The sequence below is a fragment of the Berghia stephanieae genome, chromosome 15, assembly GCF_034508935.2.
Source record: "Berghia stephanieae isolate SIO BIC M18660-M18661 chromosome 15, UCSD_Bste_1.3, whole genome shotgun sequence".
Classification (NCBI taxonomy): Eukaryota; Metazoa; Mollusca; class Gastropoda; order Nudibranchia; family Aeolidiidae; genus Berghia; species Berghia stephanieae.
The window spans coordinates 17343225-17370724 of record NC_088374.1 but is presented as its reverse complement, the minus strand read 5'-3'; the positions used below and the strand labels follow the sequence as shown (position 1 = coordinate 17370724).

The window sequence follows — 27500 nt, the reverse complement described above, 5'->3', positions numbered from 1 at the left end:
TCATCATTCATCATCATCATTCATCATCATCATCATCATCATCATCATCATTCATCATCACCATCATCATTCATCATCATCATCATCATCATCATCATCATCATCATCATCATCATCATCATCATCATCATCATCATCATCATCATCATCATCATCATCTCTCTTCCCTCCCTTCCATCCATCCCCTCACTCACTCACTCACTCACCAACTCATCCTCCCCTCCCCCCCCCTCCCCCCCTAATCCTCCCCAGGGCTTCTTCCGTCGCTCCCAGTCGGGTCCCGTCAACTACCAATGTCCCCGCAACAAAGGCTGTGTCATCGACAGAGTCAACAGAAATCGGTGCCAGTACTGTCGTCTACAGAAATGTCTTGCCCTAGGAATGTCCAGAGATGGTAAGAGACCCACGAGCATGTTATCTTCCATCTTCTTGGGAGTCCTGGTAGATGGTCCTTCAGAGTTAATCCCAGTTTCCATGGCCTGAAACAGACAATAGCAATTGCTCGCTACCCTTTGGATAGGATGCTAGGTTATTTCAAAGTGCTTTCCACTAGATCTAACAGACCCAGCTACCCTATCTATAATCACTGCTGGGTGGACAGAAATGTCTTGCCCTAGGGATGTCCAGGGATGGTGAGAGACCAATCAGCATTTTATCTTCCATCTTCTTGGTGGTTGATGTAGATATTCCTTCAGAGACGTTTGGCCCATGGAGCCAGAGTTCATCCTGGTTTCCATGGCGTGAAACAGACAACAGCAATTGCTCGCTACCCTTTGGATAGGATGCTAGGTTATTGCAAAGTACTTTCTGCCAGATCTAATTGACCCAGCTACCCTATAATCACTGCTGGGGGGACAGGGGGGTCCAAAAAAAAAAAAAAATCTTAACTGCACCCGGGATCAATATTGGTCTTTTTGATTGTGAAGCGAGTGCTCTACCAACTGAGCTATCGGGATCCCTGTAGGTTGTTGTAGTGGCCTCTTAAATAGAGGATCCAAACCACAGCTCACATTTTATGTGTTTATCTATCCCCTTGTTGTATCCTATCCAAAGGGTAGCAGGCAATTATTATTTTTTTAAAATCTTAACTTTACCCGGGATCAATATTGGTCTTTTTGAGTTTATCTATCCCCTTGTTGTATCCTATCCAAAGGGCAGCAAGCAATTTTTTTCTTTTTTCGTGGCCATTTGACATTGGAGAATCAATCCTGAATTGAAATCGGATGACGTGGTCATTCCTTGTGGAAGTTGCAGTGCAAAGTGGCCCAAAAGGCCGTGTGGTTTTCAGGGCTGCCAACTGTATAAATTAAATATCGTGCGGCTATGTTGTCTAGTGGTATGACACTCGCTTTCAGATAGGAAGGTCGTGGGTTCGAGTCTCACTCGCTCGGCGCATAGTTGAGTCCTTGGAGAAGGGCTCTTTACTCACATTCTCTCACTGTACTCGGGTGTAAAAATGAGTGCCTGGCCGTTAACAGCGTTGTCTCTGTCCGAAAAAAAAAAATGTAATATCGCCTAATAGGCGTCATGTCCCGTCCTAAATTTTAAATGTTGCTGTTGGCCAGGGACCCCTTTATAAAGCGCTTTGAGCACGTTTAGTGGATATTGCCCTATATAAAAGCTCAATTTTAAGGGCGTGATTTTTTATCATCACGTAAATGAGCTCCATTGCGCCAATTCTGTGACTTCACTTTGGTCACTTATTGAAAAATTTTGTCTCTCTATTTTTCAGTGCTGATGGTTTTCCTCGGATCCGCGGAAATCCGCGATTTTGGAGTCCAGAGGAGGATTTCCTCCTTTTATAAATTACATTTTCTCGAAACAACGTGCTAGCAATGAGAGAGTTGGTGTGTAGTGGAACACACAGGTGCAGTCTCCCACTCTCCAGAAGTGAGCTAGAGTATCAATGATAGTCTATCATCTCAATTGCTCTAAAAGTGGGGTTTAGTGCATGCAGTAAGAATGGGGCAGGCAATCATTCAACATTTTCCTACTTTTTCACTTTTTGTCACCATCAGCACTGATAGAGCATTTATATAGCGCAATATCCATTAAACGTGCTCAAAGCGCTTTACAAGGGGTCCCTGGTCAACAGCAACAATTAACATGTAAGACGGGACATGACGCCTGTTAGGCGATATTACATTTTGTTCGGACAGAGACAACGCTGTTAACGGCCAGGTACTCATTTTACACCTGAGTATGGTGAGAGAAAGTGAGTAAAGAGCCTTTTCCAAGGACTCAACTATGCGCCAAGCGAGGCTCGAACCCAGGACCTTCCGGTCCGAAAGCGGGTGTCATACCACAAGACCACATAGCCGCACGATCCATTTATTTCTGTATTCTTTTCCATTCCAGCGGTCAAGTTTGGCCGAATGTCCAAGAAGCAGAGGGAGAAGGTGGAGGACGAGGCAAATATGGTCAAAGCCAGTCGATTTAACGGGTAAGCTTTTTAAAAAAATTTTAATTCGGTGTTTTTTAAATTTCTTTTTCATCTTTTATTTTCCATCCCCCATTATTTTTTTCTTTTTGTTGGATTATATATATATATTTTTTTTTAAAATCATAATGGGTAAATTATTATTATTATTATTATTATTATTATTATTATTATCATCATCATCATCATCATCATCATCATCATCATCATCATCATCATCATCATCATCATCATCATCATCATCACCATCATCACCATCATCATCATCATCATCATCATCATCATCATCATCATCATCATCATCATCATCATTATTATTATTATTATTATTATTATTATTCCTATTAGTATTATTAGTGATATTAGTATTACCATAATTATTATTTATTTATTGTATTTTTTTTTTATCGGTATTAATGATCTATATATAATAATTATTATTGCTATGATTCCTTCCATGAGCAAATTTCACATGTCGTTGACAGGTTGAATCCAACGGGTCAATACAACGCCACCTATCAAGCCAACAGGTTTTCATTCCCACAGCAACCACAGCAACAACCACAACCTCAGCAGCAACAACAGCAACAACAGCAACAACAACAGACTCTTCAGTTACAGCAGCAACAACAACAACAACAACAACAGCAACAGCAGCAACAGCAGCAACAGGACTTTCTGACAGATGCTGCCGCTGTGTTCTCGACGACCTCCCCCACCAGCAATGCGAACATGGTGGCTGTGCCACACCCTGTGATGATAAGCAGGGCTGTGGATGTTAATCCTGGTGAGTATTTTACTTTTTTCTCTTCATTCTCGTTTTGTCATCACCATTATTTTCTTCTTCTTCTTCTTCTTCTTCTTCTTCTTCTTCTTCTTCTTCTTCTTCTTCTTCTTCTTCTTCTTCTTCTTCTTCTTCTTCTTCTTCTTCTTCTTCTTCTTCTTCTTCTTCTTCTCTCTTCTTCTTCTTCTTCTTCTTCTTCTTTCTTCTTCTTCTTCTTCTTCTTCTTCTTCTTCTTCTTCTTCTTCTTCTTCTTCTTCTCTTCTTCTTCTTCTACTTCTTCTTCTTCTTCTTCTTCTTCTTCTTCTTCTTCTTCTTCTTCTTCTTCTTCTTCTTCTTCTTCTTCTTCTACTACTTCTTCATCTTCTGTCAGCTTATCCCCCAGTTTGCAGGGTTGCCATAATGAATGCCACATCTTCATGCATCTCGGTTCAGAGCATCATCTTCCTCCAGGCCCATACTTTCATATCGTCCTTTACCCTATCCAACCATCTAGTCTTTGGGCGTCCCTTTTTCTCTTTCCCGCTACTTGTATATCCAATACTTTTAACATCCTTCTTTCCAAAATATAACAGTTTACTGGTTACACACATGTGTGTCATTGAATGACATAATCAGTAAGATGGTGAAAAGGTTTGAACTGAGATATTGCCAAGTTTAGTTAGTTATGTCAATTTTTATCCAAAATGAGTTTTTGTCATAAATAATTAAATCAACCCTTTTTGTACATCTTTGGGAAATATCAAAGCTTAATTTCACTTCTAAATATTTTCTACAGCTAGTCAAGTTGAAAAAGTATGAAATTTGTGAAAAAGTTGCTGGATAACTTTCCCATACATTTGACCATAACTTCATGAAAAATCACCCGATTTACTTCAAATAAAGATTAAAATGCTCTGGAGAACATATTCCAAAAAAATGCAAAGCCAAAATTTTCACCATCCGACTGATTATGTCAAGCACGGACACACATATCAGATGTCATCATCATCATCATCATTGCCTTTTTCACCCTGGGTCAGGGTATAGGCCACAGACAAACAGTTTCCATCCTTCTCTATCATCATCATCATCATTGCCTTTTTCATACTGGGTCAGGGTATAGGCCACAGACAAACAGTTTCCATCCTTCTCTATCATCATCATCATCATCATTGCCTTTTTCACCCTGGGTCAGGGTATAGGCCACAGACAAACAGTTTCCATCCTTCTCTATCATCATCATCATCATTGCCTTTTTCACCCTGGGTCAGGGTATAGGCCACAGACAAACAGTTTCCATCCTTCTCTATCATCATCATCATCATTGCCTTTTTCATACTGGGTCAGGGTATAGACCACAAACAAACAGTTTCCATCCTTCTCTATCCCGAGCTAACTTTTTTATCTCATTCCAGGTCTTAGCACTTCTCTGTATATCAGCTTCTTTAATTCTTCTCCATGTTCCTCGTGGCCTTCCCCTTGATCTTCTGCCCTGAGGGTTCCAGTCCAATACTTTCTTTGTTATAGTGGAGTCATTCTTTCTAAGCGTGTGTCCAATCCACCTCCATCGTCTTCTTCCTATTTCCTCTCCCACTGGTTTCTGCTGTGTTCTTTTCCATACTTCTTCATTTTTTAATTCTATCCATCCATTTTATTCTGAGTAGCTTACGCATGCACCTGTTTACGAAAATATGTACCCTCCTTATACACGCCTGTGATGCGTTCGAAGTTTCACATCCATACAGTAGGATAGACTTCACATTTGAGTTGAAAAGTCTTAGCTTTTGCTTTGCAGAAATGCAAAGCCAAAATTTTCACCGTCCAACTGATTATGTCAAGCACGGACACACATGTCATATGTATAATGATGAAATCTGTATCATCTTCCTCCCATCCCCCCCCCCCCCCCCCCCTCCCACCACCACCAGTTGCCCTTGGTAAAGCAACAACAGAGGTCCATCTTAGGACGTGTCAATCACGGACACACATGTCATATGTATAATGATGAAATCTGTATCTTCTTCCTCCCATTCCCCTCCCCCCACCCACCAGTTGCCCTTGGTAAAGCAATAACAGAGGCCCATCTGAGGACGTGTCTCTACAGCAATGAACAGATAGACCAACTCAAGAATCAGACGGTCCCCCCTGAACAGGTCTCTTACTACAAACAACTGGTGAGTGGGTCATGTCACTCTCTCTCTCTCTCTCTCTCTCTCTCTCTCTCTCTCTCTCTCTCTCTCTCTCTCTCTATCTCTCTCTCTATCTCTCTCTTTGTCTCTCTCTCTCTCTATCTCTCTCTCTGTCTATCTCTCTCTCTCTCTCTATCTCTCTCTTTCTCTCTCTATCTCTCTCTTTCTCTCTCTATCTCTCTCTCTCTCTTTCTCTCTCTCTCTCTCTCTCTCTCTCTCTCTCTCTCTCTCTCTCTCTCTCTCTCTCTCTCTTTCTTTCTATCTTTCTTTTTTTTTTTTAGTTTATATTTTAATGCTCTTTTCTTTTTATCTTTTTCCTTTTTTTTAAAATGCTCTTTTATTTATTTATTTTTCCTTTCTTTTAGTTTTTATTTTCATGCTCTTTTCTTTCTTTCTTTCATTTCTTTTGTTGTGTTTTTTTGTTTTTTATTTTTTAATGTTCTTTTCTTTCTTTCTTCTTTCGATAATTTCCTTCTTTCTGTCTGTCTGTCTGTCTGTCTTTCCTTTAAAAAATATTGTTTTTTAGTTCTTTAAAATTATTTCTTTCTCTATCTTTTTTTTCTTCCTTTATCTTTTTTTCTTTTTGTCTTTCTTTTTTAAGTTTTTATTTTAAGGCTCTATTTCTTCTTTCAGTTTTTGTTTGTTTCTTATTTCATTCATTTCTGTCTTTCGTCTGTCCGTCTTTTAAAAAAAAAAATTCCCTCTTCCATTTCTTTTCTTTTTATCTTCTTCTTTATTTCCATTTCTCTCTCTTTTTTTCTTTTTTTTTTGTTGTTGTCAACCTTCATTTTTTTCCAAAGACTATTTAGAGTCAGTAGATATTCCATCTTACGCATCCCGTGGACAAACAAAGAAAGCAATGCAAACATCATGAAAACACTAGGACTAAAAAAGTCCCTGCTAATGAGTAAGATAAAAAAAGCTGAAACTCAATTACTTTGGGCACTGAAAAGACACGACACACTAGAGAGAGATGTACTGGAGGGTATGGCGGAGGGCAAAAGAGGCAGAGGAAGACCACAAAGAAGATGGCAACAGGATTTACAAGAATGGCTCAACAACGGCGTGACGGAATGTGGCAGATGGGCACAAGACAGAGACTTCTTCCGAAGGACTGTGTGGGAGGCTACGTCCAAGTGATATGCCACAGAGAGAGAGAGAGAGATATTCCATCTTCCTCCATCAGAAGGGAGTTATTGTAACATCTAGCCAGATAAAGGGAGAGGGAATTGTGTGTCTTTGCATTTAACTTAAAATTCAATCATACACCACAACTCCGTGCAGCCCTAGATAATTGCCGCCGTGGTTCTGTTGAGAGATAGACCATTTCTTAAATGCAATAGAACAAGGGTAACTTAAATTGAGAGTAATGAAAATGATTTTTTAAAATATATAATTATTTTAAAAAATAAAAATAAATGGATAAATAATAATATTAATAAAAATAAAAATAATAATAATAATAATAATAATAATAATAATAATAATAATAATAATAATAATAATAATATAATAATAATAATAATAATAATAATAATAATAATAATAATGATAATAATAATAACAATAATAATAATAATTATATCAATAATAACAATAATAATAATAATAATAATAATAATAATAATAATAATAATAATAATAATAATAATAATAGTAATAATAACAATAATAATAAAATTCCCTTTATTCAACTCCAAGGAGAAATTTGTCTTTAGGGTCTATTCCAAGGGAAGACTGGAATAACCCAGGTGTCAGCCGCAGTGCAACGCCGCAAAGTGAGCTAGGGCGAGGTGGCTTGCTCAAGGCCTCAAAGCAAGTCGGATAGTTGAACTCGGCACCTTTTGGGTACGAAGCAAAGACCGTACTGCTGAGCCATGCTGTAAAGGAGAAAGAAAAAAAAATATGAGTATAACCATCTGGCCATACAATTCTATGAATTAAAAAATATGATGTAAGTTAAGATATTCACTTTTCACTCTTTTTATTCTTCTTCGTCTTCTTCTTCTTACTTTTCCAGTCCCATCGGCAGCTCTGGGCGGAGATAGCCGAGAAGATAACCATGGCCGTCCAGCAAATCATAGAGTTTGCCAAGATGATTCCTGGGTTCATGGAGCTTTCTCAGGATGACCAGATAATGCTTCTGAAGGCCGGTACGTCCAGTGATTTGTTTGTCGTTGATAGTGTAATGATTGACTTTTATTTATACTTTATATTATTATTATTATTATGTGAATGATCAAAGATTGACTTTTATTTATACTTTATAGTATTATTATTATTATGTGAATGATCAAAGGAAGATAACCATTTAATATCTTCATTAAGTTAGTTTGTCATGAATTATATCCCCTTATTAGACCCTATTCTTTTATGTTAATTATATTTGTTACATTATTGTTAGTACATTGCCCTTGTCATTTATAGTTGTTTCCCTTTTTGGGTATAAAAGGAAATGCTTTTAAAACAAAGTCCTCTCCAAAGAGACTTCATGTCATTTTTTTATCAAGAGCCATCCGGCTATTTATAGAACATATGACAGATAGGAATTGCTTTGTTGATCTGATTTAAAAAAAAAAAATTTTTTAAAATTGTCTTCTAATAAGCGTCAATGCCCAGTCTTAACTGCTTGAATTAAAAAGAAAAAAAAATAACTTAATAAAAATTAAGCATTTATACGTCGCATGCTCCGCCAGGAGCCAAGAGGCATAAGTCAAGTAAGTCACCGCGCCATAGACTCTAAATGTGCTCAAAGTGCTTTACAAGGTCAGGCTTGCCAACTATTATGATTTCTTATATTTTAAAACGCTTTGAGGTCCAATATATATATGATGATATGGGAATATTGAATAAAAATATGCTGAATGCGGAAAGTCAAGAATTTATGTCAAAAAAGGGGGGAAAACGGAATAGTTTCAGATAATTAAATGTAGTCTCCATCGAGATGAAAAAATGAGTAGCCAGACAGATGATTGTCATCGGAATTGCAGGATTTTCCTTCCCTCTTCCAGCTTGATAAGTAGGATTTTCCTTCCCTCTTCCAGCTTGATAAGTAGGATTTTCCTTCCCTCTTCCAGCTTGATAAGTAGGATTTTTCTTCCCTCTTCCAGCTTGATAAGTAGGATTTTCCTTCCCTCTTCCAGCTTGATAAGTAGGATTTTCCTTCCCTCTTCCAGCTTGATAAGTAGGATTTTCCTTCCCTCTTCCAGCTTGATAAGTAGGATTTTCCTTCCCTCTTCCAGCTTGATAAGTCGGCATAAATTCAGCAAATGTTTCACGTAATGAAAGTATGATTTTTTGGGGGGGGGAAAATATGAGAAAATTGTCATAAATTTAGGTGGAACTATGATAAATCGCTTTAAATGGTTGAAGTTGGTTGGTAAGCCTGCAAATGTAAATGTGTTGATGTTCATACCATGAACCAAACTGAGCATTGCTTACCTCACATGAATTGCCTTTAATTTGGACAATAAAGATTATTATTATTATTATTATTATTATTATTATTATTATTATTATTATTATTATTATTATTATTATTATTATTATTATTATTATTATTGTTATTATTATTAAGGGGTCCATCGCCATCAGCAAGTTTGAGCTTGTTGGATTTTGGTTTATTGATACTTGATTCACATACACAAAACACTTTGTTCAGATCCTTTGTCTTCCATCGGCGCCTGCGTCCTGATCTCTCAATTTTTTAATTTTTTTTCAGGGAGTTTTGAACTGGCCTTGATGCAGCTGTGTCGAGTGTTTGACGCCGAGACGAATCGAGTCATCTTTGGAAACCTGTTTCTTCCACTGGACGCTTTTGCTAATCTGAGTAAGACATTTTGTTGGTTTTGTTTAACCCTTAGATGGCGGGGTTGGAGTTTACTTGATCAAATATTTTGTTGATTTAAATGGTGAGGTCGGAGTTTAACCTAACAGATCAAATTCTAATTATGATATTTTGTTGTTTTGTTAAACTTCAACTCTTTAATGGCGGGGTTGGGATTTAACTGAACAAATATAAACGTGACATGCTTTTTTTTTTTTAACCCATTGGAGTTTAACTGAACAAATCGTAAGTATGATATGCTATTCAATTAATACTTTAACAATTGCCATTGATAAAGAACTTTAAAGAATTTTAAATGTATTTGTATGTGACATTTATATTGATGATGTATTGATGCCCTTTTATGCTCTTAATTGTTTTGATACCTTGGTTTTTTTTTTGTTTTTTTTTTTTTTTTAATTTTTTTTGTTTGTTTTTTTGTTGTTTTTGTTTTGTTTTTAAAGCGCTTTGAGGTTTCGACGAAAGGCGCTATATAAATATGCTTATTATTATTATTATTATTATTATTATTATTATTATTATTATTATTATTATTATTATTATTATTATTATTATTATTATTATTATTATTATTATTATTATTATCATTACTATTATTATTATTATTATTATTATTATCATTATTATTATTATTATTATTATTATTATTATTATTTTTATTATTATTATCATTATTATTATTATTATTATTATTATTATTATTATTATTATTATTATTATTATTATTATTATTATTATTATTATTAAGAAGTTACTAACATGTAACATGACATTGGATATTATTGTATTTTGTATATCAATTATTTGAAACTCTCGAATGTACAAGTTGGCATGCCGAATGAATGTAAATAATTTAATGAGTTAATTATACGACGAATATTGAATCTGACACTTATCTATGTATTAGATATTTAGTTCTCTATATTATCAATTAATTGACATTGAATACTGTTTATATTATTGGTAAATTGTATCTAATCTATGCATAAAAGTTGCACAGAGCATTTAAAGGTTTTTAGAACTTATTACGATATGATATGATACAATACAATACGATACGATATGATACAATACAATACGATACGATATGATATGATACAATACGATACGATACAATATGATACAATACAATACGATATGATATGATACAATACAATACGATACGATATGATATGATACAATACAATACGATACAATATGATACAATACAATACGATATGATATGATACAATACAATACGATATGATATGATACAATACAATACGATATGATATGATATGATACAATACAATACGATATGATATGATACAATACAATACGATACGATATGATACAATACAATACGATACGATATGATATGATACAATACAATACGATATGATACAATACAATACGATACGATATGATATGACAATACAATACGATACGATATGATATGATACAATACAATACGATACGATATGACAATACAATACGATACGATATGATACGATATTGGTTTGTTCAATCCTGAAATGGCAGGGTTGACATTTTGTTGATTCGTTGAAACCTTTAAGAAAAAACAAACTTAAACATTTATAGCGCAATATCCACTGTACATGCTCAAAGCGCTTTACAAAGGGTGCCTAAGCAAACACCAATGCTTAATATGTAGGATATGACATGACGCCCGTTAGGCGATATTACAATTTTTTTCAGATAGAGACGACGCTGATAAAGGCCAGGTACTCATTTTACACCTGAGTTCGGCTAGAGAATGTGAGTAAAGAGCCTTCTCCAAGGACTCAACTATGCGTCGAGCGAAGCTCGAACCCAGGACCTTCCGATCCGAAAGCGGTTGTCATAGCACTAGACCACATAGATGCATGAATAAAGGGAATTCTTAAATTCTATTTATATATTTATTTATTTACTTATTTATTTATTCATTTGTTTGTTTATTTATTTATTTATTCATTTATTTATTTATTTATTTATATATTTATTTATTTATTTGATTTTAGCCCAGTTTGTCTGATTTTTAACCTTGTCTATCTTTATTTGTAGCTGATGAAGAGTTCAACCTGATGTCTGCCATATTTGAGTTTGTGAAAAACATTCAACAGCTCCACATCACCGAGTCTGAGATGGCCATGCTTAGTGGCCTCATACTCATCAGCTCTGGTAAGTGCTCCTCTCCTCTCCTCTCATTTTGAAAAAAAAATTATCCCTCCCCCCCCCTCCCCCCGCGGAGATGTGCGGCTATGTGGTCCATTGGTATGACACTCGTTTCCGGATCGGAAGGTCCTGAGTTCGAGCCTCGCTCTCTCGGAGCATAGTTTAGCATACCAACCCTTCCACTTTTGGCGGAATCATTCCTATTTTTCACTCTTCCATTTTCTACTATTCCGCCATTGTCTCTAGAATTCCGATTTTCAAAAATGATGATAATGGTAAGAATAAAAAAAAAAGCAAAGAGAGAGAGAGTGTGGTGGGGGTGAAAGTGAGGTGAAATTCCTATTTTTGCCTCAAATTCCTATTTTCAGTCTTTCTGATTCCACTTTTGGAATGTGAAGGGTTGACAGGTCTGGTTTAGTCCTTGGAAAAGGGCTCTTTACTCATATTCTCTCACTGTACTCAGGTGTAAAATGAGTACCTGGCTATTAACAGCGTTGTCTCTGTTGGGTAAAGAAAAAATATGTAATATAGCCTAACAGTCAGGCGTTGTTCCTCGTTCTACATGATGTTGCGTGTTGCTGTCGGTCATGGAAACTTTGTAAAGCGCTTCGAGCATGTTTAGTGGATTTTGCGATATATAAAATCTCAAATTAAATTTTTTTTTTGTTTTTTTTTGTTTTTTTTTTTGGTATTACCACCACTAGCCAGCAGTACATGCAGAATACTTCTTGGGCATCGGTATTTAAAGTGATGTATTAATATTATTTTTTTTCATTTTTTTTTTTGGGGCTGAATATATAAGGCTTTTGACCCCAAAACATTCTGTGTTTGGTATTTTGTTCTTTTTTTTTTTCTTTTTTTTTTTTTGTTGTTCATTACGTTTTACGTGTTTTTTTTGTTGATTATGTTTTACGTGTTTTTTTTTGTTGATTATGTTTTACGTGTTTTTTTTTGTTGATTATGTTTTACGTGTTTTTTTTTTGTTGATTATATTTTACGTTTTTTTTGTTCGTTACGTTTTACGTGTTTGTTTTTTTTGTTCATTACGTTTACGCGTTTTTTTTTTGTTCATTCGTTTTACGTGTTTTGTTTTTTTTGTTCATTACGTTTTACGTGGTTTTTTTTTCATTACGTTTTACGTGGTTTTTTTTTTTGTTGTTGTTCATTACGTTTTACGCGGGTTTTTTTTTTGTTCATTATGTTTTACGTGTCATCTGGTGTGGCTTTAAAAAAGAAAAGATAAAAGTCGTTTTTAATGTTTATCAGATGCTCTTTAAAATTTAGTGATGATTTTGGTGGGGATAATGATGATGATGGTGGTGGTGATGATGATGATGGTGTTGTTGATGGTTATGATGATGATGGTGTTGTTGATGGTTATGATGATGATACTCATATAATATGACAATGATTTTTATTCACACTTGTATTTAATAATAATAATAATAATAATGATAATAATAATAATAATAATAATAATAATAATAATAATAATAATAATAATAATAATAATAATAATATAATAATAATAATAATTATTATTATTATTATAATAATAATCATAATACTAATAATAATAATAATAATAATAATAATAATAATAACAATAACAATAATAATAACAATAATAATAATAATAACAATAATAATAATAATAACAATAATAATAATAATAACAATAATAATAATAATAACAATAATAATAATAACAATAATAATAATAACAATAATAATAATAATAACAATAATAAATAATAATGACATTTGTACTACACTTTACCACGATTTCAATATATTTAGGCATTTTACATTTTTAATTAAGATTAAGAAATATACTGAAAAATGAAACCATGGCAATTACTTTCCTCATATTTCTTATTGGTTTTTCTCTCCCAGACCGAGTCGGAGTGAAGGAGATGAACGAAATCCAACAGCTCCACGATCGAATCCTGACAGCGCTAAAAATAGAAATGGGGGTCAACCACCCTGGAGATGAAAACATCCTCAAACGATTTGTGGCCGAGGCCGGCGTTTTACGGCTCCTCAGCGCTCGGCACATCCGTGTATTAAACGCATTCAAAGAGGAAGCTCCAGATATCGAATTTCCTGCCCTGCACAAGGAATTGTTTTCTATAGAAACGGATAATTCCAGTCTTGGTCCTGTTGTGTGACGGCCAAGATGTCGGATAGTCGGATAGACCAACAACAACGGATGGATGGATGAACGCATAGGTCGTGTAGAATTGGATGGAGACGGAGGAACTTTCATAGACTGTTTTGTTTTCAAGATGTGAAAGGAATATATTATATTATATATAGAATTAGCACGGCCAAGATGTCGGGTGGACGAACGCATAGGTCGTGTAGAATTGGTCGGAGACGGAGGAACTTTCATAGATTGTTTTGTTTTCAAGATGTGAAAGGAATATATTATATTATATATATATATATATATAGAATTAACTCGTTTTTGAGATGGAAGAGGAGTATTGGTAAATATACAATATACCCAAGACTTATTTTCAATATGGAGGAAGAGCGCATATCGAAAATTGGAGTAAAATGTAAAAGAGAAAGACGGAAGGATTGAGGGAAATATCTAGACCTTGGTTTGGATCGACTTGAGGCTTGATGGAAAGAGAAGCAGTTCTTATTTTGACACTGTGACGTGTTGTGTGTGGAAGCAGTCGGTATTCGAGCAGGTAAAATGCAGTTATAAACACATTTCATGTTCAATGGGGAAGATGATGAGGGCTGCCTTTGTAGCGGAGATCAGATGGAATGAAATCATTGCAGCTTTCTGATGAAATGAAATCATTGCAGCTTTCTGATGAAATGAAATCATTGCAGCTTTCTGGTGAAATGACATCTTTACATCTTAAGCTTTCTTATAGAAAATAACATCTTTACATCTTAAGCTTTCTGATGAAATGAAATCTTTGCAGCTTTCGGATGAATTGATGATGATGTCTTAACTTAGCAGCTGTTGGATGAAACGGGAAAAACAACGGATTCATCACTCATTTTCATAGCCTAAATTATTGGATTGCCAGAGGAAATGTACTCAAGGCAGGTTTTTACGACTTCTTGAAAAATAAAGGGTAGAAAATAATAGACATTCTGAACTGAAAATCTGGTGTAATAAATCTAAAGTTCTACGGTCATTGATTGGTCGGATTAAATTTGGTGATTGAGATAAGCTTTTGTAACATTTTATGGAAGAAGAGGGCACTAATGTTGATAATGATTAAGAGAATTTAAGCGAGTAGAAAAGAGTCTGAGGACAATAGAGAATAAAAACTTTGCGGCAATGGAGTTCAAACCCCCGTCGCTGTAAAGTTTTTTTTTATTCTCTGATTGTCTTATGGCTCTCTCCTGCTTACTTCATTTCTTGTTATTATTATCAACCTTAGTGCCTGCTCCTCTCACTTTTCTAAATGAATAGACAGCATTTTGTAGTGGTCCTCACCACATCCATATGTTGTGTGTTTTTGGACATCTGAAAATGGCATTGCAGTAATTTGCTTTCTTAAGAAGGGAAAATAGAAATCTGTAAGATACGATATAAGTAAGATTAGAGAAAATCTGTAAGATACGATAGAAGTAAGATTAGAGAAAACCTGTAAGATACGATAGAAGTAAGATTAGAGAAAAAATCTGTAAGATACGATTTAAGTAAGATTAGAGAAAATCTGTAAGATACGATAGAAGTAAGATTATAGAGAAAACCTGTAAGATACGATAGAAGTAAGATTAGAGAAAAAATCTGTAAGATACGATTTAAGTAAGATTAGAGAAAACCTGTAAGATACGATAGAAGTAAGATTAGAGAAAACCTGTAAGATACGATAGAAGTAAGATTAGAGAAAACCTGTAAGATACGATATAAGTAAGATTAGAGAAAAACTGTAAGATACGATTTAAGTAAGATTAGAGAAAACCTGTAAGATACGATAGAAGTAAGATTAGAGAAAACCTGTAAGATACGATATAAGTAAGATTAGAGAAAACCTGTAAGATACGATAGAAGTAAGATTAGAGAAAATCTGTAAGATACGATAGAAGTAAGATTAGAGAAAACCTGTAAGATACGATAGAAGTAAGATTAGAGAAAATCTGTAAGATACGATAGAAGTAAGATTATAGAGAAAATCTGTAAGATACGATAGAAGTAAGATTAGAGAAAATCTGTAAGATACGATAGAAGTAAGATTAGAGAAAATCTGTAAGATACGATAGAAGTAAGATTATAGAGAAAATCTGTAAGATACGATAGAAGTAAGATTAGAGAAAATCTGTAAGATACGATAGAAGTAAGATTATAGAGAAAATCTGTAAGATACGATAGAAGTAAGATTAGCGAAAACCTGTAAGATACGATAGAAGTAAGATTAGAGAAAACCTGTAAGATACGATAGAAGTAAGATTAGAGAAAATCTGTAAGATACGATAGAAGTAAGATTAGAGAAAATCTGTAAGATACGATAGAAGTAAGATTAGAGAAAATCTGTAAGATACGATAGAAGTAAGATTAGAGAAAATCTGTAAGATACGATAGAAGTAAGATTATAGAGAAAATCTGTAAGATATGATAGAAGTAAGATTAGAGAAAAACGGATTCCCGTGTGTAACGGAATGCTGAAATGGAAGTCAATGGGAGGGTTTCCAATCAAACAGGTATAAAAAGACAAGACAAAACAAACTATATAATCAATGTTGGCATATTATTACGATTATTATTATTATTAATATTACTATTATTGTTGTTGTTGTTGTGTTTTTATTTTCCTACACGGGTAACTCAAAAAAACTATCAAGACCTCAAATTTTATTATTGTTTTGTGTGTGTCGTTTTTGTTTTTGTTTTTGTTTTGTTTTTTTCATTTAGGGAAGAATAAGATTCATCCAGTTTTTAATCACAATTATTCTTCTATACTATTTACAACTCGATGCAATTTAAATCGCCTTATGGGAAGTTGTTATATGTGTATTGTTATTACTATTACTATTATTATTATTATTATTATCATTATTATTATTATTCCGTTTGTTTGTTTATTTTAAAAATCACTTTTTAGATTTTGAGAGAGGTTGGATATTCGTTATTTGAAAACCTAGTAGATATAGGGGAGGAAAAATGCGAAAGGGGGGGAGGGGGGGGGGGGGGGTGTGAGTTGATTTTTTATTTTTTTTATTTTTTACGGAAACTACTATGTTACTAGTGTGCATCTTGTGTGAGTGTGTCTATGTCAATATTGTATTGTTATAAATGTGTAACCAAATGACAAATTGCCACTTTTTTGGGGACAATAAAGATATATTATTATTATTATAGAATACCACTAAATGGAAAAAGGATTATTTGGCATTGTGAAAGCCCAGTTTTGTTTGGTTCAAATGAAATAGATAAAATAGGATTTGGGGGGTTGGATGGGGGGGGGGGGGGGGGGGGGGGGGGGGGGGGGGAGTTTATTAACAGTTGTGTGTTTAAAAATGTATCGACAATCTTGGTTATGTGCGGGAAGTTTAATACACCTCTTTTTTCTTTTTTTTCTTTTTTTTTTTTTAAATTCGGATTTGTAAAAAAAACATATTCTTTTTTCTACAATTTTTAATACGTTATTTTGATACAAGAATGCTTTATAAGAATATATTATGAAGTGATATAATGTATAATTAGCATAGATATCAATGGGTTTGTGGTAGATATATATATATATATAAATATACACACACACATATTGATATTAGTCCTAGTCTGTTGGGAAAGAAGAAAATGTAGAATTTTTATTCATGTTTTTTTTTTTTTTTTTTTTTTCTATAGATGTCATTCTATTTAATGTTGACGGCATACATGATACATGATAAGGCAAGGAAATGCTTCAGTTGTATAATGTGTCTATTGCTAAGACTACAAACAATCTCATGAAACAATACACAGACCTGCCAAGTTATACGACAAATTAGTAGGAATTTTCGGCTCCAACTAGAGAATTGCATCCGCCTCTTTGACTCAATAAAATTCTTGTTGAAAAGGAAAGTTTGATGCTTAGAATATATATTTAGGACTTTGTGGTTGTGTCCGGATGAGAATTATTGGTGATCTCACACTAAGTACATTGATGGTGTGCTCTTGGAATTTACATCTGATCCCTATTTGTTCCCAGTTCCCCTTTATCTTACTTTTTCTTGAGTGCTTTAATTGTAATTCTAGAACTTATTACTATCTCATTTTCTTCCTTTTTACTGGCGCTGATATGACCTTAATGTGTTGCAAACGCCGTAAAACCCTTAAAAACAAACAAAAACAAATAGGATTTTGGAGCATTTTTGGATCTTACTGAAGGCACATTAGTTATTTGTAATTATTATTTAAAGTGACTTTTTATCTTTTTTTTCCCTTTGAAACTAAGAATTTTTTTTTAAATTTCACGTTGGCAGCTCTTGTTGAAGTCTGTGAGTGTCAGGAATAATAGATAGAATTTATGGGGGAATTAAGTGAATCAATGTCGTTGTCGATTTGTCAAGGGTTGATTTAAGATAAAACTGAACGTTCTAAAAACGTCATCTTATTATGGAAGATGTTGTTCGATTTTTCAAGGGTTGATTTAAAATAAAACTGAACGTTCTAAAAACGTCATCTTATAATGGAAGATGTTGTTCGATTTTTCAAGGGTCATCTTATAATGGAAGATGTTGTTCGATTTTTCAAGGGTCATCTTATAATGGAAGATGTTGTTCGATTTTTCAAGGGTCATCTTATTATGGAAGATGTTGTTCGATTTTTCAGGGGTTGATTTAAAATAAAACTGAACGTTCTAAAAACGTCGAATTGTGGAAGATGTTGTTGTTATAAATGTGGAAATCTGTCGCCTTCAGGAAATGTTCTTGAAGCGTTCAGAGTTTTGTATTTTAGGAGTTGCAGTCTGATATAAAAGTTCATTGTTGTTATTATTATTATTATTATTATTATTATTATTATTATTATTATTATTATTATTATTATTATTATTATTGTTATTATTATTATTATTATTATTATTATTATTATCATTATTATTATTATTATTATTATTATTATTATTATTATTATTATTATTATTATTATTATTATTATTATCATTATCATTATTATTATCATTATTATTATTATTATTATTATTATTATTATTATTATTATTATTATTATTATTATTATTATCATTATTGTTATCATTATTATTATTATTATTATTATTATTATTATTATTATTATTATTATTATTATTATTATTATTATAACGATCATCTTTCTCTCCTCTAGCCAAATCCTTCCCTCATAAAGCCATTTTATAACATTCATTTCCAAAATAGAAAAAAAAAAAATTATGTAAGACATTGTCAAAAATGTTGTGTGTTTTTTTTTTTCTGTTGCCGTTTTTCTCAATCGATTTTTAAAGTCAGATTTTATCTCAGGGGCTATTGATGTATTGATGATAATATTGATAACATTGATGTATTGATGATAATAATATTGATAACATTGATGTAATGACATATTTACTCACTGGTATTGTGTAACTTGCGCCATTCTATCTACTAGAATAAGTTGTAAAATGTAAATTTGTGTTTTGATAATTCATCCTGACAGCATCATGAAATGTTCCTGCGCTACAACAAGGTGTTTCCACCATCGTTACTCGCCAACCAGGGTTGCCAATTTGGCAGATTTTCTGCCAAATGTCCTTTTTTTTTTTTTGCAGAATTTGAAGTCGTCTGGCATTTTTAAAAAACGGTTTGGCAGATATTTGGCCGATTTTATTTTCCACGTTTTCCATGGCAATTTTAATGTATTAGTGATTTTTTTAAACTTGGGAAATGAAAAAAAAAACAACATTATGACATCAGCCTTTCGAATTTTTTGTTTAACAAAACTGATGAGTTTTCAAAGGGGGTATCTACTATAAATAGTACGGTTTGGCAGGTTTTTGTGGTATTTGGCAGATTTTTAAAATCTAGTTGGCAGAATGCCTGAAATTAATCTGGCAACCCTGTCGCCACCCTCTCTTGGCTCACTTTTCTGGGTGGGGTTCCTGACCTTCCACAGTTGGCAGGGAGGCAATTACTGTGTCTTCTATCTTCCTATATTATGTGTTTTCCAACATGCTTTCTGTCTTTGTCTTGGAATGAGATTACTTGGTTTTGTCCAGGCCCTGGCCGGATACCCTAGCTGGGAGGGAAACAGTCAAATGTACAGTGAGAGTTTTGGGAGATGATAGTTTTTGTCTTGTAAATCATCTCTCTATTATGCACTGTATTGTATTGTTTACATATTATATATGATTTGTAAACATTTGAGTGTATTCCTCTTAGTTGGGACCTGTGCTTTTTTCTGGATGAGACATTTAGGTGATCTCAAACTAAGTAATTTGACAGTGTGCTCTTGGAATCTACATCTGTTTTCTATTTGAACCAAATCCCCTTTGTCTTACTTTTTCTTGGGTGCTTTAACTGTAATGCTAGAACTTTTAACTATCCCATTTTCTTAATTTTTACTGGTGCTGATATGACCTTAAATGTGTTGCAAGCGCCGTAAAACTCTTTAAAACAAACAAACATCAGCACACTATTCCGTTATAGGCACGTTATAGTTTAAAGTGTTAACAATTTCATATCCAGAGAAGTGTTTTTGTAATATTATGGAATGGAACTTAGACTTAGAGGGAAAATAAAATAGGTCAAAAGAAGCATGAGGGGAATCATCATTTTTTATAAATAGAAGTGCAGTAAGAATTTGTGAGTTGTCAAGAAAATAGATTAACGTATAAATTTAGAACACAAGGTTTCTGTTTTTTAGATTACATGTAAATTTAGAACGCAATGTTTCTGGGTTTTTTTTAGATTACATATAAATTTAGAACGCAATGTTTCTGGGTTTTTTTTAGATTACATATAAATTTACGACACAAGATTTCTGGGTTTTTTTAGATTACATATAAATTTAGAACACAAGGTTTCTGATTGTTTTTTTGTGTAATATGTTAAATATTGATAGAGTTAAATTATGTGATTCATTGCATAGTAGTCAATATATAACATTTTCCTTCTAATTAGAGATGTGTGCCATAGTCCCCCCCATATTATTATTATTTTTATTATTATTATTATTTTTATTATTTTTATTATTATTATTTTTATTATTATTATTTTTTTATTATTATTATTATTATTATTATTATTATTATTATTATTATTATTATTATTATTATTATTATTATTATTATTATCCTTATTATTATTATTATTATTATTATTATTATTATTATTATTATTATTATTATTGTTATTATTGTTATTTAGGAGGAATAGATGTAAGACTGCCTTTAGGACTTACCTCAATACTTTCTTCCCTCATAGATGTCGTCAAATTTTATAATTTCCATTGTTTTCTTGATCTTTAATTTTGAAATATAATTGGAAAGAGGTGAAAATAATAAATTAAAATGAAATTAATGAACGAATTAATTCTGAAATAAGAAAACAAACTTTCTCTTCCAAGTTGAGGGAAATTTTAAACCTTGGATTTTCAACATTGCCAATTTTCTTCCGTATATTTACGGAATTCAGTTTGTTATATAAACCCTCAGTATATATTCCAATCGTCTGCTAGACGGAAACAGGAAGTACAAAAAGTATTTTTACTGGAGTTCACCACTCAGACAGGGGTCATAGGTCAATCAATGTCTTTGTGTAAAAGTTCAGTAAAAAAAAAATTTTCCTTTCATGAATTGGCAGCCCTGGATTGTTAAAGAACGGTTGATTTTTTAAAAAATTATTAATTTCTGGCCAACGTTTTAGATTAATCCATTTAATTTTTTACGAAAGGTAGGTTAGTGGTTGGGACATGAGGATGTCAAATTTCAGGCCATTTCTAAATATGAAAGGTACTGGTTAGTGGTTGGGACATGAGGATGTCAAATTTCAGGCCATTTCTAAATATGAAAGGTACTGGTTACTAGTGTAGGAAGTTTGATCGGTTATTTAAAAAAAAAAAAAAAAATATATTATTATGATATTTAAAAAAACATTTTTTTTTTTTTTAAATTTACTATTATTATATTTTAAATTATTATTATTATTATTATTTTTTAAATTTTATTATTATTATTATTATTTTAAAAATTTTTAAAAATGTTATTATTATTATATTTTTGGTTGTAATTTTTTTTTCATATTGTAAAAAAACAAACAAACAAAATAATTGCTTTATTCCTTAAATTAAGAAAAGACAATTCAATATACGTCTTCTCTTCATTTTATAGCATTTACTTCCATCTCGTTCGATGATGATGGTGATGAGATGGATATTGATGATATTGATGACGATAAAAATGATGATGACGACGATGACCGATGACGACTTCAATTCTTATGCAAAGTGCCATGTTACTACACATTGAATTATTTCTTATCTAAAGTTGACGACGATAATAATTGATTGAAATCCATTTGATGATGCTATGATTTGTTTTCATTTTATGTTTTTTGTTTTTTAAAATTTCAACATAGTGAATATTTCTCACAATTTTTCATTCTGTCTTTGAATTGAGTGCTATCAGCGTCGAGAGTATTGAATATTTCGACTATAAATGTATGGAATAAGATTATTATTATAAATATATTGTAATCCTTTTTAAAACTAAATGAGTGGGACTACCTCGAATATAACTATGTCGTGTGACCTTTCTGTGTCATGTGACCTTCTATGTCATCTGACCTTTCTCGTTCTCTTAATTGAAATATTATATTTTCCAGATTGCGTCTTTCTGTATAGCCACCTCGTAATTTAGAACTTCCAAATTGACACGAGAAAGAAAAAAAAGAATAGTAATTAATGAGAGTTAAAGAATGGAAAATCAGTTAAAGAATGGAAAATCCGTTAAAGAATGGAAAATCCGTTAAAGAATGGAAAATCCGTTAAAGAATGGAAAATCAGTTAAAGAATGGAAAATCGGTTTAAACTAACGGGGAATTTGTGATTTGTTTGGAGAATAAAAGACTTGTTTTAATAACTGGATCAGGACTAGTGTTTATTAAAATTTCTTTAGTTCTACCCCCCTCCCCTCCCCCCCCCCCCCCCCCCACACCTCTTTCTACCCATCAGTTTAGGATAAAGTCTGTTTGTATAGATGGAATGAACTTGACGTCGCTCAGCTCTTTGTTATTGTTTTTTAGACAGCCATTTTTTGGTGAGTAATTCTCACTAAATTCTATCAATCGGACTTTATAAACGTTCAAGGTTACACATAGTTTTGTGTGTTGGTTGGTACGTTGTATCCGACTTGGCGGATGTTGTGAGTATTTTAACTAAACGCATAGTCATAGTATCAGCAAGGAAAAATAAGGTTGAATAGGAAATTACGAGGGCTGGCTAAAATGAAAGACTGAAAGTAGTTGGATTGGACGAGAACGATCACATGACTCACAATGTTAATGAATGTATACAGCTCATGGTCAATCAGTCCGTCACCTCTCATTGTCTGTAATATATATCCATACCAGTCATTTGTGTGTGTGTGTGTGTGGTCAAATGTGTCTGTTCTTCTATCCATTGTGACCGTCCCATTATTTTGTCATGTTACACCCCTGTCATTGTGTGTGTGTGTGTGTGTGGTCAAATGTGTCTTTTCTTCTAGCCATTGTAACCCTCCCATTATTTTGTCATGTTACACCCCTGTCATTGTGTACGATACAAATTGGTCGTTTGAAATTGGTTGTTTGTTTTGATGGCCTGCAGACATGAAAGGGTAGATTGTTTTAAACGAATGAACTGCCGGACTTTGGAAAACACGTATATATAAAAATTTGGGCCAGAAAAATCGTCCTTCAATGATCATTCAATTTAAATTACCCTCATCTCGGCAAAAACTCTTAAACTTTGGACTTAAAAAGGAAGGCTTTTCTCGAAGTCCCAGGTTTGAAATTTTTTGCCAGCTCGAGGGGTCATTTACATTGATCGTTATTTAAATGATGAGTTTTCTGGCCAAATTTTTAAATACGTGTCTTTCAAAAGTACGGCTTATAAATGGTTAAAATCTCTGAATGTTCCAGAGCTATAAATATAGATATTGTTTGTCTTTAGAAATTCTCATTTGTTTCCAATGGTCTCACCACCACCACCACCATCACCACCGCTACCACCGCCACCACCACCATCACCACCGCCACCACCATCACCACTTCTGCCAGCATCCATTGATTGATATTAATTCAATATTCACCTTGTGGTCCTTGAAATCAGAAAGATATTCATTCGTCCATCCCTTCAGGAGCTGCTACTCATCTCTCTCTCTCTCTCTTTCTCTCTCTCTATTGAGTGAGGTGTAATGGAGGGAGGAGAAAAAGATGAGAGTAGGCAGTGAGAGATTGAAACACGCACACAGAGACTGTGTGTGTGTGTGTGTCTCAATCTCTCTCTGCCTACTCTCAGCTTTTTCTCCTCCCTCCGTTACTCCTCCTTCCAATGTTTACATCTTATTTTCTTCTTCTCTTCTTCACAAGTCTTACCGTTTTGTTAATGTGTTTGGTTGAAACTTTCTGTCTTTGTCTAGACCTGAGGTTAGTAACAAATTTCAAATCTGATTAGTATTGACGATGCAACACAGGAAAATCCTTACAAAGTCGCGTGGATTTGGGCAGGAAAATACTTACAAAGTCGCATGGATTTGGGCAGGAAAATCCTTACAAAGTCATGTGGATTTGGGCAGGAAAATCCTTACAAAGTCGCGTGGATTTGGGCAGGAAAATCCTTACAAAGTCGCATGGATTTGGGGCAGGAAAATCCTTACAAAGTCATGTGGATTTGGGCAGGAAAATCCTTACAAAGTCGCGTGGATTTGGGCAGGAAAATCCTTACAAAGTCGCGTGGATTTGGGCAGGAAAATCCTTACAAAGTCGCGTGGATTTGGCAGGAAAATCCTTACAAAGTCGCGTGGATTTGGGCAGGAAAATCCTTACAAAGTCGCGTGGATTTGGGGCAGGAAAATCCTTACAAAGTCGCGTGGATTTGGGGCAGGAAAATCCTTACAAAGTCGCATGGATTTGGGCAGGAAAATCCTTACAAAGTCGCGTGGATTTGGGCAGGAAAATCCTTACAAAGTCGCGTGGATTTGGGCAGGAAAATCCTTACAAAGTCGCGTGGATTTGGGCAGGAAAATTCTTACAAAGTCGCGTGGATTTGGGCAGGAAAATCCTTACAAAGTCGCGTGGATTTGGGCAGAATAAACAGCCAAAGTATGCAAAAAATATATATTTTAATGTATGCTGAAAATCCCAAAGACATTTCACTGATTTTCCTGGTTTCTTGAATTTTGGGTTTTGAAATCCAAATTTTGTGTTAAATGTTGAGTATTTGGTTAGAATTTTAGAATTGCCCCCCTTCAAAAATCTGTACATAGAAATTTGCTAGAGTCGTTTGTCAGGTCTGCCTGTGTAAACACCATGTTGTAGACGTTGGTCATCGTCTTGGACCGGCTGTCTACCAGCTTTCTGCTCTGGGTTTTTAAAATTTATATTTGTTTGTTAACTATTTATCTACCGCCGGGCTCTGGAAAAACTCGTATTTAAACATTTTGGCCAGAAATTCGATCGATTTTAGCGACCCTCATCTTGGCTTAAAAAACTTTTAAAAACCTCTCAAACCTAGGGGGAGGTAACTTGAAGACTTCACAAAGCCCCAGGTGGGTTGAGAGTTTATTCCAAGATGAGGGTCATCTAAATCGATGGATATTTGTAGGACGAGTTTTCTGGCCAAATTTTGTTAAATATTCGTTCCGAGTTTTTACAGGTTATACGCCAGGTAACAGGTTATAGGTCACGTCTTTCCTCATAGCTCATAATATTATTATAATGATGATGATGATGATTGATGACAACCAGCTCAAATCAGACGATATTTATCCATTCTATTTTATGTGTCTTTTATGTCCTGTCTCTTTGTGTGTATTGGCATCCAACTATGGATTTTATCACTGATGATGTCTATTTATTACATTTTTCTGAGATAAATTATAGGCGTAGTATCAAAGCTAATGGTTTTAGTTTTTACATGTTAATGATAGTTGAATAAACTTATCTATGTACATGATCAATTTTAATACATTTTTTCCAATTTTGAAAAGTAGCAAAAGTCTCTAGGATTGAGTGACAAAGGTACATTTTATGGGGGTTTTGTTTTGTTTTTAAAGACTGGTGTAAATACATATAAAAGAGGTCATGTCACCGTGACATGATGATGATGATAATGGCATTTTCATTGTGCCATATATATGTGTGTGTAGAAGTTTGTCAAAGGGCATTTGAAGGGATTGCCATATATATATATATATATATATATATATATATATATATATATATATATATATGTGTGTGTGTGTGTGTTTGTGTGTAGAAGTTTGTCAAAGGGTATTGGAAGGGATTGCCATATATATATATGTGTGTAGAAGTTTGTCAAAGGGCGTTCGAAGACATTGGGAGATTGGTGTGTGTAAATGTTTTGTTTATTTATTTATATACAACTAAGAAAGTATTGGATAGCGTTCTTACTTGTGATAATTTGTTTAAAAAGTTATAGTGAGTCGGATGCTTCCTGACCTCCCATAGTGGGCAGGGAGGTCACTTACTGTGTCTTCTATCCCCTTATGTTTGTTTTCCGATATGCTATCTATCTTTGTCTTGGAATGAGATTACTTGGTTTTGTCCTTGCCCTGGCCGTATCTGGATACCCTGGCTGGGAGGGAAACAGTCAAATGTATAGTTAGTTTTGGGAGATGATATATTTTTCCTTGTAAATCATCTCCCTGTTATGCACTGTATTATGTTTTGTTTATGTAATATACATGATTTGTAAACATTTGAGTGTATTCCTCTTAGTAGGGACCTGTGCTTGTGTCTGGATGGGAACTTTTAGGTGATCTCAAACTGAGTACACTGATAGTGTGCTCTTGGAATCTACATCTGTTACTTATTTGAACCAATTCCCCTTTGTCTGCCTTATTCTTGGACGCTTTAATTGTAATTCTAGAACTTTTTACTAACCCATTTTCTTCTTTTTTTACTGGCGCTGATATGACCTTAATGTGTTGCAAGTGCCGTAAAACCTTTAAAAACAAAAACAAACCAAACAATGAGTTGATGGATGCAACAGACCTGTCAACGCTACGAAACATTCGTAAAAATTACCAAATTTGGGCTCCAGTTTCAGAAAACTTCATGAACATTTCTTAGTCATTAAAACTTGGTGAAAATGAAAGCTGAACCAAGACTACATCATTTTAAACTGATTTTTAAGTGTTATTTTATCTTTCTGAGGGAAAAATTGTTGATCAATAAAGTTAACTTTAGCGACTTCTCTTTTTTTTTAATCTGCTAAAAATGACGAATTTTTACATTTTCTAGTAAGCTGCGTCGCGTCGTCGCAGAGTGTGTAGTGGGCTGGCAGTCGGATTTGACCATTTTAAAAAGAGTAAAGGTAGACCAACAAAATCATATTTGAATAGTTTGAACAGCTGGGTGACAAAGAAAGAGAAGAGTAATATTAGTTTTCTGAGGTTATCTGATCAGAGAGATGAATGGCGTACCATGATCACCGATGTCTGGCTCAGACTTGGTACTTGAAGAAGAAGAAAAAGATGTCATTTTTAAGTACGCGGGTTTTGTTTACAGAAAACTTTTCGCAAAAATATTTTGTTTGTTTTTGATTTTTGATTTTTTTAAAAACACTTTTTGCATTGTTTTGATGGCCAGTATGTATTTTTCCACAGTGGTTTTATATATTATACAGAAATAACCATTTGTTACTTGTTGGAATAAGACGAAATCAATCATCATCTTTTTCAAGCAAGTGTGAGAAAATTGAGCAGATTTTAACCGCTCCATGTTTTTTGTTGTTTTTTTTTTTTTTAAAGAAAGAAAAAAAGATGTTTTTGTTTTTATTTTTATATAGACTATATATTTTTTATCCAAGCTTTAAAAATGGATGAAATTTAGAGGGTAAATTTGAAGAGTGGAGCTTTTTTTGTTTCTATTGTTTATGTTATTTCTTTTCTTTTTTTTAAAAGTTGTGTG

General features: G+C 33.5%; 1 protein-coding gene across 1 annotated transcript in view; it reads left to right on the top strand.

The window, feature by feature from the left end:
• The window catches only part of LOC144960393 (putative nuclear hormone receptor HR3), a 35775-nt gene extending 19040 nt beyond the window's left edge, over positions 1-16735 (top strand). Inside the window, exons 3-10 of the mRNA XM_078893477.1 lie at positions 253-394; positions 2359-2443; positions 2926-3227; positions 5256-5377; positions 7413-7545; positions 9114-9221; positions 11286-11402; positions 13293-16735. Of these exons, the coding sequence (XP_078749603.1) occupies positions 253-394; positions 2359-2443; positions 2926-3227; positions 5256-5377; positions 7413-7545; positions 9114-9221; positions 11286-11402; positions 13293-13567 (1284 nt within the window). The 3' untranslated portion in view covers positions 13568-16735. The remainder of the gene's footprint in view (positions 1-252; positions 395-2358; positions 2444-2925; positions 3228-5255; positions 5378-7412; positions 7546-9113; positions 9222-11285; positions 11403-13292) is intronic.
• Positions 16736-27500: the final 10765 nt, after the last annotated feature.